The 19,841-nt window shown below is 37.2% G+C and overlaps 1 protein-coding gene across 1 annotated transcript; it reads right to left on the bottom strand.

Moving 5' to 3' along the window:
- Positions 1 to 7,118: 7,118 nt before the first annotated feature.
- On the bottom strand, positions 7,119 to 16,680 carry LOC105884240 (cystathionine gamma-lyase-like). The gene is made up of 6 exons (XM_075999352.1): positions 16,577 to 16,680; positions 15,007 to 15,159; positions 13,132 to 13,253; positions 11,997 to 12,049; positions 8,959 to 9,097; positions 7,119 to 8,710 (listed from the first exon to the last, which is right to left on the bottom strand). Exons 1-6 carry the CDS (start codon positions 16,635 to 16,637, stop codon positions 8,684 to 8,686), a joined length of 555 nt encoding a protein of 184 aa, XP_075855467.1. The 5' UTR covers positions 16,638 to 16,680; the 3' UTR covers positions 7,119 to 8,683.
- Positions 16,681 to 19,841: the final 3,161 nt, after the last annotated feature.

The raw sequence follows: 19,841 nt of genomic DNA, 5'->3' as shown, positions 1-19,841 counted from the left end.
ACATTCTACCCAAAATCCACTGAATATACGTTCTTCTCATCAGCTCACGGACATTCTCTAAGATTGACCATATCCTAGGACACAAAGTAAACCTCAAGAAATTTAAAAAAATACAAATCATACCATGCATCTTCTCAGATCACAGTGCAATAAAGTAGAAATCAACTGTAACAGAAACTCACATTTCTACACAAAAACGTGGAAATTAAACAACCTCCTACTAAATGATTATTTCATAAATGAAGAAATCAAGATGGAAATAAAAAAATTCTATAAAGAAAATGACAATGGAGAGACAAGTTATCAATTCCTCTGGGACACAGCTAGAGCAGTTCTGAGAGGAAAGTTTATCTCCATGAATGCCTATAACCAAAAGTCAAAAAGATCACAAATAGACAATCTAATGAAACGACTCAAAGAGCTGGAAAAAGAAGAACAGACCAGCCCCAAACCCAGCAGAAGTGGTGAAATCAACAAGATCAAATCAGAACTAAATGAAATTGAAAACAGGGAAGCTATTCAGGAGATTAATAAAACAAAAAGTTGGTTCTTTGAAAAAATAAACAAAACTGACACACCATTGGCTAAGCTAACGAAAAGCAGAAAAGAGAAATCTCTAATAAGCTCCATCAGGAATAAAAAAGGAGATATCACAACTGATCCCAAAGAGATACAAGATACAATTTATGAATACTACAAAAATCTTTATGCACACAAACTGGAAAATGTGGAGGAAATGGACAAATTTCTAGAAACACACAGCCTCCCTAGGCTCAACCAGGAAGAAATAGATTCCCTGAACAGACCAATCTCAACAGCTGAAATAGAAACAGCAATTAAAAATCTCCCTAAAAAGAAAAGTCCTGGTTCAGATGGCTTCACACCTGAATTTTACCACACTTACAAAGAAGAACTAGTACCTATCTTGCAGAAACTATTCCACAACATCGAGAAGAACGGAAACCTCCCCGACACCTTTTATGAAGCGAATATTACTCTGATACCAAAACCAGGAAAGGATGTAACAAAAAAAGAAAACTACAGACCAATATCCCTAATGAATATAGATGCAAAAATTTTCAACAAAATCTTAGCTAACCGAATCCAGACACTTATCAAAAAAATAATCCATCACAACCAAGTGGGCTTCATCCCAGGGAGGCAGGGATGATTCAACATACATAAATCCATAAATGCAATTCACCACATAAACAGAAGCAAAAACAAAGACCACATGATTCTTTCAATAGATGCAGAAAAAACTTTTGACAAAATTCAACACCCTTTCATGATACGAACACTTAAGAAAATAGGCATAAAAGGGACATACGTAAAAATGATACAAGCCATATATGACAGACCCATAGCCAACATCATACTGAATGGGGAAAAATTGAAAGCATTCCCACTTAGAACTGGAACCAGACAAGGCTGCCCACTATCTCCACTTTTATTCAACATAGTGCTGGAAGTCCTGGCTACAGCAATCAGACAGGAAAATGGAATTAAAGGTATTCAAATAGGGCCAGAAGAGATCAGAACACCCCAAAGATTCAACCAAGAAACTCCTGGAACTGATCAATGAATTTAGTAAAGTCTCAGGATACAAAATCAATACGCAGAACTCAGAGGCATTCATATACGCCAACAACAATCTAATTGAGAACCAAATCAAAGACTCAATTCCCTTCACAATAGCAGCAAAGAAATTAAAGTACCTAGGAATATACTTAACCAAGGACGTAAAAGACCTCTACAGGGAGAACTACGAAGCACTGAGGAAGGAAATAGCAGAGGATGTAAACAGATGGAAATCCATACCATGCTCGTGGATCGGCAGACTCAACATCATCAAAATGTCTATACTACCCAAACTGATCTACAGATTCAATGCAATACCTATATAAAATCTCGTCAGCATTCTTCAGAGATATAGAAAAAATAATTTTACACTTTGTATGGAACCAAAGAAGACCCCGAATATCAAAAGCAATTCTAGGCAACAAAAACAAAATGGGAAGCATTAATATGCCAGACATCAAACTATACTACAAAGTGGTAGTAATTAAATCAATCTTGTACTGGCACAAAAATAGAAATATTGACCAGTGGAACAGAACTGAGAATCCTGATATAAAACCATCCTCATATAGCCATCTAATCTTTGACAAAGCAGACAAAAACATTCCCAGCACCATTTATTGAAAAGAATCCCTTTTCAATAAATGGTGCTGGGAAAACTGGATAGCCACCTGTAGAAGACTAAAGCAGGACCACACCTTTCACCTCTCACAAAAATCAACTCACGCTGGATAACAGACATAAACCTAAGGTATGAAACTATTAGAATTCTAGAGGAAAATGTTGGAAACACTCTCCTAGACATCGGTCTAGGCAAAGAATTTATGAAGAAGTCCCCTAAGGCAATCACAGCAGCATCAAAAATAAATAAATGGGACATGATCAAACTACAAAGCTTCTGCACAGCCAAAGAAATAGTCATGAAAGTAAACAGACAACCTACAGAATGGGAGAAAATTTTTGCATCCTACGCATCCAATAAGGGGCTGATAACTAGAATATACTTAGAACTCATGAAAATCAGCAAGAAAAAAAATCAAATAACCCTATTAAAAAGTGGGCAAAGGACTTGAACAGAAACTTTTCTAAAGAAGACAGAAGAATGGCCAACAAACATATGAAAAAATGCTCAACATCTCTAATCATCAGGGAAATGCAAATCAAAACCACAATGAGATATCACTTAACTCCAGTGAGAATGGCCTTTATCAAAAAGTCTCCAAACAATAAATGCTGGCGTGGATGTGGAGAGAGAGGAACACTCCTACACTGCTGGTGGGACTGCAAACTAGTTCAATCTCTGTGGAAAGCAATATGGAGGTACCTTAAAGTGATACAAGTGAATCTACCATTTGATCCAGCAATCCCATTGATGGGCATCTACCCAATGACACTCTACAAAAAAGACACCTGCACTCAAATGTTTATAGCAGTATAATTCCTAATTGTAAGGCTGTGGAAACAGCCCAAGTGCCCATCAATCCAAGAATGGATTAATAAAATGTGGTATATGTATACCATGGAGTACTATTCAGCTCTAAGAAACAATGGTGATATAGCACATCTTATATTTTCCTGGTTAGAGCTGGAACCCATACTACTAAGTGAAGTTTCCCAAGAATGGAAAAACAAGCACCACATATACTCACCAGCAAACTGGTATTAACTGAGCAGCACCTAAGTGGACACATAGGTACTACAGTAATAGGGTATTGGGCATGTGGGAGGGGTAGGGGGCGGGTATATACATACATAATGAGTGGGATGTGCACCATCTGGGGGATGGTCATGCTGGAGACTCAGACTTGTGGGGGGAGGGGGGAAATGGGCATTTATTGAAACCTTAAAATCTGTACCCCCATAATCTGCCGAAATAAAAAAAAAATGAAAAGAAAAGAAAAAGACACCACAGTTGGAACAGTAAAAAAATAAATAGGACTTTGATCCACAACCTGCAGCAACCTACCCAGGAAATAAACATCCTTTCTGACACTAAACAACCCAAAGGGTCAGCCTACCATAAATCAGAATGGCAGGAAGTCAGACTGGTATCTCTAGTGACAATCCAGGAAGCTAAACAATAACTTGTGCAACAACGGCCAGGAAGTTATTAATGACTGACAGCTGCCCTGACTTTTGTCCCTGCTTCCAACTTAGGACCAACCAGAAAATGCCAAACATGCAGCGCCAGCCAATGACATAGCGTGCCTTACTGCTAGCTAGCCTGTGTCTAGCTTCTCCATGCCAACAGCCTCCAAGCAGGGCAGGCCTGAAGCCTCCCCTACTTTCCCCTATAAAGCTTTTCCACCGATCTCCCTGCCTTTGAGTCTCTGCCAAAACACAGGTGATGGAGGCTAACTCCCATGCTATAGTAAAGCCCAGAATAAAAAGCCTTTCCTTTTCTCATTTGCTTAGGCTTCATTTATTTCCACAGCTGAGATGGCAAGAAATCAGATCTGCCAGAAACCATACTGGGATAAAACCTGCCTCAAAATGCTCCTGCCTCTAGAGTCATTACTTATAGATCCTACACATGTAATTCATGTTGTGGACAATACAGAAGAATGTGTAATCTTACATATTCTCCTCCTACTCAGCACTATTATTCATCAGGTTCTGTGATACTCTTTTCACTGAAACAAGATACAAGACAGAAAACCTTCAGTACAAAAACAATTTTAAAAGGCAGTCCAGGGGTTATGGACAACCTGACTTTGATGTTTCCCACTTATGAATGGACTCTCAAGGGTCCCCATAGGGATAATTTATAATTAAATAATTAAATAAATAATTTGGGAACTAGTTTCTTTCATGCATGTAAACAAACTCGCATGGTTTATTTGGTTTATTGGGGCAGCATCTTTAGCTAGCGGCTGGTCTCAATGTTTATATAATTACTTACGCATAGCATCACTTTCTTCTGAACATTTTTATTTGATTTTGTGAGTCTGTGTTTACCCTTATTATCATGACCCCGATACAAAAGTCCACTGCAAGTCCAGGTGAGACTGCAGTGAAGAGAAAGGTGATTACTATGCAAACAAAAGTAGAAAGAAGCATTCAGAGAAATGCCAGACACCATCGTTCATTGTGAAAGCATTAGGCTTCAGTCATGCGACTATCAGGAAAATTATAATGGACAAAGTAAGAATAAGGAGACATAGACCAATGAGACAGAACTGAGAACACAGACACAAAACCATCCTCATATTACCATCTGATCTTTGACAAAGCATAAAAAACGTACACTGGGGGAAAGAATCCTTATTCAATAAATGGTGCTGGGAAAATTGGATAGCCACATGTAGAGGACTGAAACAGGATTCACACATCTCACTTCTCACAAAAATCAACTCACGATAGATAACAGGCTTAAACCTATGGCATGAAATTATAAGAATTCTAGAAGACAATGTTGGAAAAACTCTTATAAACATCAGCCTAGGGTAAGGATTTATGAAGAAGACTCCGAAGGCAATAACAGCAACAACAAAAATAAATAAATGGGACCTGATCAAATTAAAAAGCTTCTGCACAGCCAAGGAAACTATCACGAAAACAAACAGACAACCTACAGAATGGGAGAAAATATTTTCATGCTATACATCTGACAAAGGGTTAATAACTAGAAACTATTTAGAACTCAGGAAAATTAGCAAGAAAAAAAATCAATCAACACCATTAAAAAGTCGGCAAAAGATATGATCAGAAACCTTTCAAAACAAGACAAACTAATGGCCAATAGACATGAAAAAATGCTCAACATCTCTAATCATCAGGGAAATGAAAATCAAAACCACAATGAGATATCACTTAACTGTAGTGAAAATGGCTTCTATGAAAAAGCACCAAAATAAATATTGGCCAGGATGCAGAGAGATAGGAACACTCAGACACTCCTGGTCAGACTGCAAACTAGTACAACTCTGTGGAAAGTAGTATGAAGATACCTCAAAGAGCTACAAGTAGAACTACCATTTGATCCAGCAATCCCACTACTGAGTGTCTATCCAAAGGAACAAGAGGCATTCTATAAAAAAGGATATCTGTACTCAAATGTTTATAGCAGCACAATTCACAGTTGCAAAGATGTGGAAACAACTCAAGTGCCTATGAGTGGATTAATTAATACATGAGTGGATTAATAAAATGTGGTATATGTATACTATGGAGTTCTACTCAGCCACAAAAAACAATGGTGATCTAGCACCTCTTGCATTATTCTAGATAAAGCTGGAGCCCATTCTTCTAATTGAAATATCATAAGAATAGAAAAACAAGCACCACATGTACTCACCATCAAATTGGTACTAATTGATCAACAGGTATGTCCACATATGGAAGAAACAGTCATCAGGTGTTGGGCAGGTGGAAGAGGGGAGGAGAGGATGGGTATATTTACATCTAATGTGTGCAGTGCACCCTGTCTGAGGGATTGGTGTGCTGTAGCTGACTTGGGTGGTGCAAAGGAAATATATGAAACCTAAATGTTTGTACTCCCATAATATTCTGAAATTTTAAAAAAAGGAAACATGTGAAAGACAGTGCACCAATGAAAGCATCAACTGTTACTCAGCAGTGTAGTAGATTCATTATTGACATGGAAAGGTGAAATTATGAAATTATTGATTTGGTTACAAGATCAAAGTGAGTATAACATTCCTATTAACCTAGTGTTAATAAAACCTTAGATGAGTGCTAATATTCCTTTTTAAAATTTCTCCTATCGCCTATCTACATTTTTTGTATGAGTTTGCTTTTATGTTTTGTTTGAATTAAAAGAAAGAACACAATAGTTTCTGTAACTTATTATTACAGTACAGGGGTATTATAATCACAGTATTACACTGTATTATTAGTACCACATATGAGCCATTATACTGTTGTTACTATTATTATTATAACTGTATATATGCTGAAAATAAGCAATCCGAGTTACATATAATACAAACCTGACCTGAAGACATTCCCAAGAATGTATCTCACCTTAACATGGTGATCATCTGCATTTGACTTATGGCTTACTGATGACAACTTCTGACCATGCACTTAAATGTAAAAGATTCTATTTAAGCATATCTTTCAGTAGCCTCAACAAATTTACTATTTCAGATAAAAATACAAAGAGTAATATTTCTCTGTATAAAGGTGACCGTTAATGTGCCATGTATAGAATTTATAACCAATCTGCAAACACTAAGATTTTGGAATAATAGTTATTTAATTGAATTTATAAAACTTAACATAAGAGGCTGAAATCTCTAAGAGCAATGTTGGGAATTAAAAGGATGCAGGAATATAGGTTAATGTCACATAATGTATAGGAATGTCACAATGGGGTGCATTTGATAATTAGATTTATTTTTTAAAATATATTAAGTACAAACTTAAATCAGTATAATTTCACACTTGAAACTTTTAGCTTATAATAATTAAGTGTAAACCACTGCTTTCATTGCTTTCAAAGATCTTTTCAACAATATGCAAAAATCACACTTGTTAAAGAATGTTCATTTAATAATTTAAATTATTCACAAAACATCCAAAATGAATTACCATTATATTATAAACATGATGAAAATAAGTCTTAGACTATGAAAAAAAGAACGTGATTCTTTTAGGTTTATTTAGGGTGGAAACCCAGAAAGTATGCATAGGATGGAATGCAGTTAATGGAAAACTTAGATACTGATCATAAAGCCTGTGAAACAATAGCCACAGGAGTCTAGGGAGTCTGGAGGTTGTAAATCTAACTCCAACCACAGACAGTTGCAGCCATACCAGCATTTATATCTCCCCTGATAAAGACAAAGCTACCCCCCATCTCTGCAGGATGAGACTAATGCAGGGGTCCCAGAAATTGGTTGTTTGAAAAGAATTTATTACAGCAGCTGTTCTGGCCTACTTACTCACTCCCCCTGGAAAAACCTCCTATAAAACCCAAGGCTTTCCCCTTCCTTGGGGTGTCTTGAGGCCTCCCCCCATCTGCAGCCAGATGCCCAAAATAAACAGCATTTTGCTATGCATGAGGTTTCGTGTGTCTCCCTCTCAGCTCTGGACCTAACAGATCCCAAAAAGTAACATAGGTCTCACCACCTTCAGAGGCAAATGTATAGCAAAATCAACACAAAGATATTAACAGAATCAACAAAGAGGTTCTGGCCCAGGTCCGATTGCTCACCTCACAGAAAGCCAATTACTGAGACAAAGAGGATGGCCAAGGAAGAAAGGTAAATTGTTACAGGTGACATCACCTAAGAGAAGAGAGAACTGCCTTAAATCTGTTTCTCTGACCAACCAAGGGCAGAGATTTTAATAAGGGCTTCAGTAAGGTGGCTACATCTATTGGGGCAGGTGGGGTTGAAAGCAATGTGTGCAGGAGGTCTAATTCAGAATTCACAGATTGGTGACGCATGACGAGTCTTGGTGTTGTTATCTTGCAATCAGTCTGCTGTTTCTGGGAGACAACTCAAAAGGTAAAATGCTTTGTTCAACAGAAAGATTATAAGGTTCTGGTCATTGAGTTCTACTGGCTTGGGACTCCAAAGCATAAGAAAAGTACAAGCAAAATATATATAGGGTATGTCATTTTGTGTTTGTTCATGCAGCTGATTACAATGATAAGCAACCAGCACTTGCCACCAAAGGCTCTGCCCCAAATGAGGAAATCCCCCTTGGAAGACACTAATAGAATGAACACTGATTGGATCTGCTGAAAACATTCTTCTTATCCACATCACTTTCCTTGGACTTGTTCATCAAACCCCTTCCTGTCCTCTTTTTCTCTTGATGTAAAATGTTACTTTGTTTGATGTAGAAAAGTTAATTTGTAACATTTATATACACATTAAATATACTACTATTACAAAAAAAGATAGTAATAGAATTGAACTGTCAATTATAATACGATATACAGAAAACTATTTTTTAACAAGGATGACCCATAGAAAGTTACAGTTCTGAAAGGTACTGACATTTACCTTTCAAGTGAAAATTAACATTTTTCACTTGAAAATTTTGTGAAAGCTCATTAATTGTCCATTAAATTATTCAGAAGATTTGATCTCCTCGGGAAGCAGCTTGTAAAGGCAGTTCTGAAATACTAGTTGCAATTTCCACTCAGAGGGTGCTGTAATAACAAGACACAGGAAAAATATGTTATTAAACCTGTAGGCAAAAACCCTTACCTCCTGAAGAAGTCTTTTCTGAATACCACCATCCTTTAAATCTTTCCTTCAAAAGAGTTCCCTATATATTTACACACCCATCCATTTTAAGAAGAGAAAAACCTTTCGATTTCACCGTGACAGCACTCTTTATAAATACAGAAATCCCACCCCAAAGATGAAACACAGACACAAAAATAATCACACTTACTGCTGCCTTCAATGCTTGATCTAGATCTTCCAGGAGATCTTTTTCATCCTCTAAGCCCACAGAGAGTCGAATCATTGTGTCACTAATTCCAAAGACATCTCTGTCCTTCTTAGGCACTGATACATGGGTCATGATAGCCCTGGAAGGAGACATGAGAAAATTCTTGATCATTATGTTGTGACAGTGGAGGCATATTACCCCATATATCAAATTTTTGATACCCATATAATTATTCACAGGCAAAAAAAAATGAGAAATCATGAAATTTATATATTCTATTCATAATTTTAAGTGAAAACCAAGATTTTTTTCAAATCCTGTTTATCTCATTGGTAAGGTATACTATTAATAGATCTAGACACTGCGAAGGTCCCTGCCCAGCACTCCCATGCAGGAGGGACAGGAATAGCCTCCAGTGTGTAGGTTTCAACACCTCCCTGAATGAGGCTTTGACCAGAAGTGATATACCCTATGACCAACCTGCTGGACAGCTACTTATAAGAGGCCTCTGGAAACAAAAGTCTGCCAGAATTTATTTTATTTGGATCATTGAATCAATCAGGAACTGGCACTTGTCAGGCACATCAGGGAAAGATAATCAAGGAGCTCTAGTAGCAACCACTGAGCATCAAGAACTCCAGCATATAACCCATGGCATAGAGGCCTTCAAGAATTTGCTGAACTGTCTAGCAACTCATCACCATAATCAACATGTGTAAGGGTAAAGCACCTATTATGTGTCATGCACTGTAGTAAGAATTGGGAAACCAAGAAGAATGAGATATTTTCTTTACCCTGGGCAACAAAGCAACAGCTAGAGTTCAAGGGAGGGAGAAATCTCTGTGGGCTGAGGTATAATGGAGGAGAAGGTTATAGTCTTACTTACCCCCAACATGTATCTTGCAACTAACACTCTTCCTTTCCCTGCACACCACCAGAATAATCAATGCCTAAGCTGCTTTCTCCTAGCTTGTGGTCTGAGTACATGGGCATCTTCTTTTATCACTCTAATGAAGTTTCTATACACAAACATCCTCCCTAAAATGTTCTGCCCTGGCAGGCTCTTGTGCACTTGTCAAAGTTACCACCTATCCTCAGTGCCTATCTCTTGTTCTAAAAAAATAACAGATAGCACCTACTGTGTGCTTAGTATGAGGCAAGTATGCTGCTAGGTGATTTGTGTATATGAATTCATTTTTTTAAAGATGGATAAAAATTGGGTATAACATCTAAAAAGTTTGTTAAAGAAACCTATATAAAGCACTCATAAGTAGCTGGAATATAGATGCCTAATATAAGACAATGATTCACAGTAGTAATTAATATTTATTGGATATTTACTATGAACTAAGGCATTGGGATTTTTTCCCATGTGCCCATAACATTCCTAAGAGGTGGGTGCGATGTTACTCACATTTTGCAAATGAGAAAATTGAGATTTAGAGAAGATAAATAGCTTTTCTAAGGTCACAGAGTTAATGTTTTGTTAGGCTGGGAGACTAAGCCAATACACGTTGGCTCCACTATCTCTCTGCCTTATTGTAATGCTCCACTAGTTGCAGCAGAGTTGGGAGCACAGAATGAAGGCTGTAGAACTGACAAGCCCTGACCTAAATCCACTCATCCACTGGCAACAGGGTGATAACCCAAGCTGGTGTGTGTGAGGGCCAAGCAACTTTAAACCAAATTCCCAAATAAATAAGGAGAGGTCTATTTTTAAGAGAGTCTTAAAGTAACATACATTTAATTAGTATGAAAAATAAACCAACTATATATATGTATGCTTAGTGTGCCCTCTTGTGCATAAAGATTTACTAGCAGGCATCACCTGGGATGACTAAAAGAAAAGCTACCTGTTTTACATTAATTATTTCAAATCACTAGTTGGACATCATATATATTTTAACTGTGAGATTGCCTGATCTCTCCCTAACTATAAACTACAATGAGAAAGCAGAAAATATGCCTAAATTTGGATAATCTCTGACATTCCACAACACAGTGCTGTCAAGGCAAGTTATTTTATAAATGTTTATGCAAATGAAACCACAGAAACTTACCACATGCATTTAGTACAATTGGAAATTATTAGGTAATGATGTTGACTTACCCCTGGAATAATTATAATCTATGGTCATAGCAGCATACAGTAAAGGTCATAGCAGCACATACAGGAATGTTTGGTGGGACAGGTAATCAATAAATGGTAATCATTAATTATTAATCCCATTTTATGAATGAAAAAAATGGAAGCTTCATGGTAAAGCAAGCAATTGCTTCATGATAAAGCAAGCAAATGGATCAGAAATCCAGATCAGGCTTCTTTTATCTCCCCTCACTGTTTTTGATGCAAAGCTAAGAATGAAGTTGCTAACATACTCATGTGTGACATTTGAATAAATCAGCTATATTTTCTGGTTCTTTCTTTCCTTGTCTATAAAATATGCTGTTGAACTATTTGATCCTAGGCTGCTTCCTGTTTCAATATCCTCTACTCTTTGATAAAAGTAGATGAATTGATTGCGTCAGAGAGTGAAGGGCCTGGAATACCAAATTGGAGTTTGGACTTACCTTGTAGACAACATGAAGCTACTAAAGGTTTGTCCCACACAGAACAGAGAACAAATGAATCTGAGAATTGCATCAGAGACACATTCTCTATTTCCCAAGGAGCCTTGAAAACAGCCTTTCCAGTACAAAGTCTCCAATCTCTCTTCCAAGGCCAAATGGATAGAACACAGGCCCTGGATCAGAGGTCAGAGATCATAGAATACAGTTGCTGCTGGAATCTCTTTGATGCAGATCAAAGAAGAAATCAACTTTTGGAAGGACACAGCTTACTGGTAAGTAGCCCACCATTAGATTTTTTCAGGGTCTCCATCTTGACTGGGTTAGAGTCCATTCTTATTACCTAGTGCCATGATATTCTTATTGTTAAATATCTTGAAATATCCATAATTTTATCATAATCCTTTTCTAAACAATCGTTAAAGCTGACATTCAATTTGAAATACAGAGAAAACAATAAATATGCTTACGGAAGTTCAGCAAGACTTTCACATCCTCCCAAGCTCACAGCCAGACCAAATAACTATAGCAAAGAAAACATAAATTGAGATCTTCTAGTAAAATAAAAATACTAAAATCTAAAACTAAATGTTTTTAATAAAATGGCCCTGGTAAGAAATTCAGGAAAAAAATGAGAATAAAGTCTCTCACAATGATTTCACCAATTAGGCATATTATGTTTAAGTTTTTACTTAAAACATTAAAACCTGATCCAAGTGAAACTCCTGTATCTTCCTAATTTGGCCCTATACTTAAGTCATACTTAATATGAGCTCTAAAACCTCAGAATTATTACATTTGACACCTAACTCCATGATTACCATTTAAACACTAAAATCTCTAAATGTCTACCAAGTTATATAAACTCACCTGTTAATAAGTATCCCTTATTAAATAAACCCATTTAACTCCTCATTGGCAGAGGGAAAAGATTAGAAAAAAAAGTCGCAGTTTTTCTATTTAGTGTTAACTGCCATTGCCATTTACAAATGTTTTAAAAATTACTCTCATAACTGTATTAAATTTGAGTCACACCAGGAGGGCTTTGCCTAATCTGGCACGTCTCTGTTTACTGGACCTGCAGTATTTAAACTGCATGAGTAAAGTAAACCAAGTGTGTGAAGCTACACAGGCCTCTCTACCAAGAGCCTCAGGACTCTCTGAAAATTAGACAAAGGCTTCTCCTTCCCTCAACCAAGGCAGATGCAACCTGCAAGACACAGGGTTTGAAAAACCACTGGCAGGAAGGATTTCACAATGGCCTTTGTGCAGTGCACTAACTACACACTGCTTTGAGGTTTCACCTATTTCATCTGAAAAAGGGATTTACTTTTAGATAAACTGGGACACCAGTGCATTAAAACATTCTGTCCCTCTCCAACTGATTGTAGTATGTGCACAGTTAAGCAAATGAACATATTTAGATGTCTGCCACTGAGCCATTGGTGTTGAAGTCTTTCTTGACCCAATGCAACTCACGGTAAGATTTATGGATGTGACATGCAGATACAAAAATATTATCTGGGTCGGGTAGAAGTGAGAGATAAGGAACTGCTATAAGGAGGTCGTACCTCTACCATTTAAGAAGCTATTTTGAAAGCTTACCTTTAGGCTCTCGAGGAAAGTCTCAGCATGTTGAAGAGCGCCCTTAATATAAAATGTGACCATCCCCGTACAACCTGTGCACTGACGCTTCACCAACTCATGCTGCGGATGAGAGGGCAGCCCTGAAATCACAAGGTAGCATAAAAGTGTTATTTGAGAGCCAAACATGTCATGAGGAGGGAGAAATTTCATGGTCTACATAAATATACTACAAATAAGCCTAACATTGAGCTCTATGGCATGCTCACATCTGTCTACTTGTGTAGGCCCCTGTCTCTCTCTCCAGCTTCATACTGACTTATCTTTTGTACCTTCTCCAGCTTTCTTTATGCCAGCTCCACTGCACTCTCTTTCATGTTCAGGACCTTTGCACATGCTGTCCCTTTAACCTACACTCCCCGTATTAATTCTATCCCTCTGCAATTTCTTGCTTAATATCTGTCTTATCCATCAGACTAGTTCCATGGGGGCAAATCAATTTCATTTGATAATAATTGGGTCCCAGTTCCTAGTGCAAAGTGTGGCCCACAGTTGTCAGGGCCAACTCTATTTTTAATAAACACAGGTTGAATGTATCTGAAATGCCTTTTCTGTGCCCTTTTAACAAATGTTGCCTATTCTTCAGGGCACAGCTCAAAACTTTTCTCCCTCCCTCCATCCAAATATATTCACCAATCACAGCTCTTTACCTACAATAAGAATAGGGCATTTCATCTCCTAGGTGTTTCTGCTTGGTGTACCTAAATTCCTTGCAGACAGGGGCCAGTCTTAATTCTCCTCTCAACCCAAAACCACATGGCTAGTTACCTCAAAGGGTTTTTTTTAAAAAATACTATTTACTTAAGAGCACCCCAGCTTAACGGATTGGTCAAATAAATTCAAAGAGTAACATGTCAGTCTGCTAATTCCACAGGAGCAATTCTAGGTGCTGGGAGAGGTGAGGGAATTAGAAAAGGAAGTAAGAGATCCTCAGGGGAATTTTGTCACATAAATTATCAAGTTTCAATGGGGACAAATCGCTATCATGGTGGTCCCTAACCCCTGGCAGGGGACCAGTGTGGGTAAGCAGCCTGTTGGAGGGCGGGCCATGGGGCAGGAGGTGGGTGGTGGCGGGCGGGCAAGAGAGTCAGCCTCAGTCCCTGTTTGGGACCCCTCCCCATTGCTCCCGTCACAGCTTAGGCTCTGCCTCCTTTCTTATCAGTAGTGGCACGGGATTCTCATAGGACTGCTAACGCTACTGTGTACTGCGCATGCGAGGGATCTAGGTTGGCCGCTCCTGGTGAAAATCTGGTGCCTGGTGCTGGTGCTGGGGAGCAGCAGCAGGTGCAGATCGTCATTGGATGAGAAGTTTCACTGCACAAGGAATGTGTCGCGCTTGGGTTATCCTGGGACCATACTACCCCCACCCCTACTGCTACCCCTGGGTCCACGGAAGGATTGTCTTCCATGAAGCCAGTCCCTGGTGCCAAAAAGTTTGGGGACCGCTGCTCTATCAGGTTAAAGTTAGAGCTAGTGCAGATGAGCAGACTGACAAGATTACCAACAAATCACCTGAAAAGTAAAATGTTGCAATCTTTGAATAGATACACACAACCCTTCAAACTATCACCACAGTAACATCTAACGTATAAAACTGATTTTTAATATCCAAGCATCTACTAGACTCCAGGCAACACAAGGACAGAGATCATGTCCATCTTCTTTCCACTAGACCCACCACAGAGACGGATGCATGGCAGTACTCAAAAATAAATGACCAACATAAATACATATGAAAATTTTAACTTACAAACAAATGTTACATAAACGGAATGCTCTAGATAAGTGTTAAAATCCTAGTACAGGCATATCTGCTTAGAAATCAAATTAACATACCAGGATAAACAACCTTTTCTACCCGAGGATTTGACTCCAGAAACTGGGCAACTGCCATTGCATTTTTGAAATGCTTCTCCATTCGGACTTGCAGAGTCTTCAGACCTCGATTGCAGAGGTAACAGTCAACAGGAGACGGAACCACTCCAAGAGCTGCAAAATGAACACATCTTGGGTTAGTCTGAAGTCGGGTGGGGCCCAGAAAATTCTCTGGCCTCTCTCTTTCATTATAATGACTCTGAAAAGCTAGCTACACAGCTCAATGTTTGAGTTTCAGGGGGTAAATATATCGAATCAGAAACATGAGAATGAAACAAAATATGCATAGAGAAATTTACTTTAGGAGAAATGAGTATGTGAAAAAGTAAGTAAAAACACTATGATATGAACTTTTCAAAGATGAAGATAGCTCTTTCTATGATTTTAATGAAATGACATTCTGCCCATAATCTACCCTTATATTTCTTTGAAAAATTATTACATACGGAGAGAAATAGCAGTTCAACTTCTATTATTACTGAATGTTCTACCAGCATTCTATTTAGCCTTTGTCTAACGCAGCCGACGATTTCACATGCCTCCTGGATACATATCTTATTCCTACTTTTTCTAAATGAATGGACATTTATCAGGCAATAAGTTTTGGTTTTCCTCCTCAGTCTCTCCTTTCATGACTTTAATAGCTATTTCCTAAAAGGGTATTTTTATTTCTAGTTATGTTCTTATCTTGTCTGTCATACTGCGCTGCTTAAATCTTTATCCACACTTAAGTTGAACTAAACAATATAAACAGGACATGTTATTTAGATACCTGTTGAAAATGTAAGTTTATGTCTGAAGTGCTCTTTAAAATTAACCATCATTCTAGATATAAAAAGTATAGTATATGAATGCCGTCATTCCAAATGTTTTTTACAAAAATAAAAATATTCATTAAGTCTTAAAACTGAAAATTCACTTAGGCTTCCCAAATATGATTAAAATTAACATGGATATGAAAATAACAAAACTCATTTGTTGTATCATATCATAAATTCTTGCTATGCTATAAGTATATATATATATATATATATATTTTTTTTTTTTTTTTGAGACACAGTCTCACTCTGTTTCCCTGGCTAGAGTGCAGTGGCATCAGCCTAGCTCACAGCAACCTCAAACTCCTGGGCTCAAGCAATCCTACTGCCTCAGCCTCCCGAGTAGCTGGGACTACAGGCATGCACAACCATGCCCGGCTAATTTTCTCTATATATATTTTAGTTGGCCAATTAATTTCCTTCTATTTTTAGTAGAGACAGGGTCTCGCTCTTGATCGGGCTGGTCTTGAACTCCTGACCTTGAGCGATACTCCCACCTCGGCCATCCAGAGTGCTAGGATTACAGGGATGAGCCACCATGCCCGGCTCTAAGTTTTTCTATTTTCCTCTAAAAGTCAAAATTTTTTTCCTTCTATTTCTAATTTTTTCCTATATTTTCAGAATGCTATAACTTCACAACATTTAACAGGAATACAAATGTGAAATGTAGTCACTGAGCGCATAAGAAGGATTCTGGACTTTTTAATACTTACAATTCTGTAAGAAACGAAGCTTATCATGGAGGCTTTCAGAATTAACAGACACTAAGCCCATTAGAACATCACTGTGGCCTAAAAACAAAACAAAAACATTTAGGTTAAAAACAATTTATATTTATTCTTTATTTTATAATTTCTAAAATATGACTTCCACTTGAAAAAACCTTGAGGGAAAAAGTCCTATAAAATAAGTTGAAGCAAATTTTATTCAATTTGACAATAGCAAAAGCTATACCTAAAACAATAAAACAAAAATGATATGAAAACTAAATATTTCTTTTTCAGATGTCAGCAGGACAAAAGCACAATCTTTTATAGTAAATTTTAATCCTCTTCTCATAAATCATGAGCATAGTTTTGTTTAAGATAAATAAAATCTTACATTTAATCAAGTGTAACTTTTTTAACTTTTTACGTGAGTCACGTAACAGTAGAAGAAAAGAGATCAAAATGTCAAGCCCTATGCTTATTTTCTCCAATCCATGGAAAAGAATATCCAAAGTGTAGACTGTACATATCTTACCATTCATATATTTTGTTGCAGAATACATACAAATATCAGCTCCCAGAGCCAAAGGCCTTTAAAAGAAAAATGTTTTTATTTTAAATGAGAAATCATTTGAAAATATGTTTGATTACCTGCCTATTTGGAACTGTAAATTCCATTCTTATTCTCATCGATATTAACTTGGTAAAAATATGCACAAATTAAAATTTTCCAGGATCTGTGATATTATCTTTCCCTTGCCTCTCTCCCACCAAATAAAAATATGAAGTATTGGACTCAGTATTCAATCTGAAAGCATAACTTGTATGGAAATAGCAGGTAGACCTAGGTCCACAGGTCTCTGGATCTATTTCTTTCTTTCTTTTTTTTTTTTAATTAATTAATTTATTTATTTATTTTTGGCTCTATTTCTTTATAGCAGTTCCAGACTGGTGCTTAAATTTATTATCTACAGGAGATACACTGGTACTTTATGACACAATAAATTCATAAAATGGTTGACATAAACATTCAGCAATTTTTATGTCAAGTAAGTATAAACTAATCTACTTAGATTATAAATCATTCAAACCTTATGATGTGTACTATGATTATTCACACTTCATTTGTCATGATCTTGACTCCTAACTACTTTTACTATACAGTCAGGCCTCCCTATCCATGAATTATACATTCATGGATACAACCAACTGTGGATTGAAAACATTTGGGAAAAAAAAGAATAGTTGTGTCTGTATTAAACATAAAGACACTTTTTCTCTTTGTCATTATTTCCTAAACAATACAGTATAACAGCTATTTACTTAGCATTTACATTATATTAAATTATTATAAGAAATCTAGAGATGATTTAAAGTTTACAAGAGGATGTAGGTAGGTTATACAAATACCACATATTTTCTATCAAATACTTGAACATCTGTAGATTTTGGTAACCTTGGGGCTTCCTGGCACCAATTATCCCATGGATACCAAGAGACAACTGTACTAGTTTTGCAATGTGTAAAGTCACTTATAAAGAAATTTGTTTGGGGCCGGGTGCGGTGGCTCATGCCTGTAATCCTAGCACTCTGGGAGGCTGAGGCAGGCGGATTGCTCCAGGTTAGGAGTTCGAAACCAGCCTGAGCAAGAGCGAGATCCCATCTCTACTATAAATAGAAAGAAATTAATTGGCCAACTAATATATATAGTAAAAATTAGCCGGGTATGGTGGCGCATGCCTGTAATCCCAGCTACTCAGGAGGCTGAGGCAGGAGGATTGCTTGAGCCCAGGAGTTTGAGGTTGCTGTGAACTAGGCTGACGCCATGGCACCACGGCACTCACTCTAGCTTGGGCAACAAAGCAAGACCTCTGTCTCAAAAAAAAAAAAAAGAAAAAGAAAAGAAATGTGTTTGGATTGCATTCTCCCACCTAATTTTCCTACAAATTAATCCTTTTTTGCTTTGCTTTTCTTTCTTTCTTTTTATTATTATTTGACACAATATTCATACATATTTATGGAATAAAATGTGATGTTTCAATACATGTATACATTGTACAATGATTAAATCAGGGTAATTAGCATATCCATCACCTCAAACATTTATCATTTCTTTGTGGGGGCAGCATTTAAAATCCTCTCTTTTACCTCTATGAGATATATAATACATTGTTGCTAAATAGTTATCCTTCTGTGAAATAGAGCACCCAAAATTACCCCTCCTCACTCCTCCTCTCTAATTATAACTTTGACAACCCTCCCATCACTACCCCTTACCCCTTCCCCTCCCAGTCTCTGAGAATCATTGCTTTAGTCACTACTTCTATGAGATCAACTTTTTTTAGATTTCACATAAGAATAAGAGGTATCTGCCTTTCTGTGCCTGGCTTATGCTTAACATAGTATCTTCAGGGTTTATCCTTCAGTCTTAAAATGTTTTTGTTCACAGTGAAAGTAAAAACTTATAATTGACTTACTAATGTATTATCAACAACTTTACATTTCTATGTTCTTCAACATAAAAGTATATGTTTGTGTTTTATCCTCACTAGAGTTGTTTTGTCTTTGGAAGATAATAGTGTAGGTGGCGATGGAACCTTTCAATTAGGGTGTATCAAAACAGGTTGTTTTAAGTAAGTTATTGCCCAAAGCACTCTCTGCATATGTGATTTCTCATCTTTTGCTAGAGTGATGGCATCAAAGCAGATGAGGTCTAAGATCTCTTCTAGGGTTAATGTCTGTAAACTCTATGGCCAAAAGAGAAGGAAAAATAAAACCCAATCACTAACATCTGTTAATCTGATTTTATGTTCAAAGAACCATATTTTACATAAACCAGTAAAGCACTGTACAAAATATTTTACCTAACTAAATAAAATCAGTACCTTAGGCTCTCATAGTATAGATGTGGAAAAGGGACAAAGAAAAATGAGATAGATCCCTAATATGAAAAACTAATAGAGCTAGGACTCACATCCAGCCTGCCAGACTCGAGACACTCTCTGAAACTTCAGGTTGCTGTATCCATTTTGCCATTTGTGGGACTTACAGCAGACACAGAAAACAAAATGCAAGGAAGAAATAAAATATATTCAGTTTTCCAGATGGTAAGACAATGAGACGACCTTTTTAGGAGGAGATTTGCTTTGTGGGACCAATATATATGGCTGTCTAGGGACGATAGAATTCTGATTAATTCAACTGGAATGAACTCAGGTCCAAATAAACCAAATTCTAATCCTTGGCATGAGGAACATGATATGGGCCTCTA

This window comes from Microcebus murinus, chromosome 2, assembly GCF_040939455.1.
Source record: "Microcebus murinus isolate Inina chromosome 2, M.murinus_Inina_mat1.0, whole genome shotgun sequence".
Taxonomy (NCBI): Eukaryota; Metazoa; Chordata; class Mammalia; order Primates; family Cheirogaleidae; genus Microcebus; species Microcebus murinus.
The sequence above is the reverse complement of the archived record's forward strand: the minus strand, read 5'-3'. Positions and strand labels throughout refer to the sequence as shown.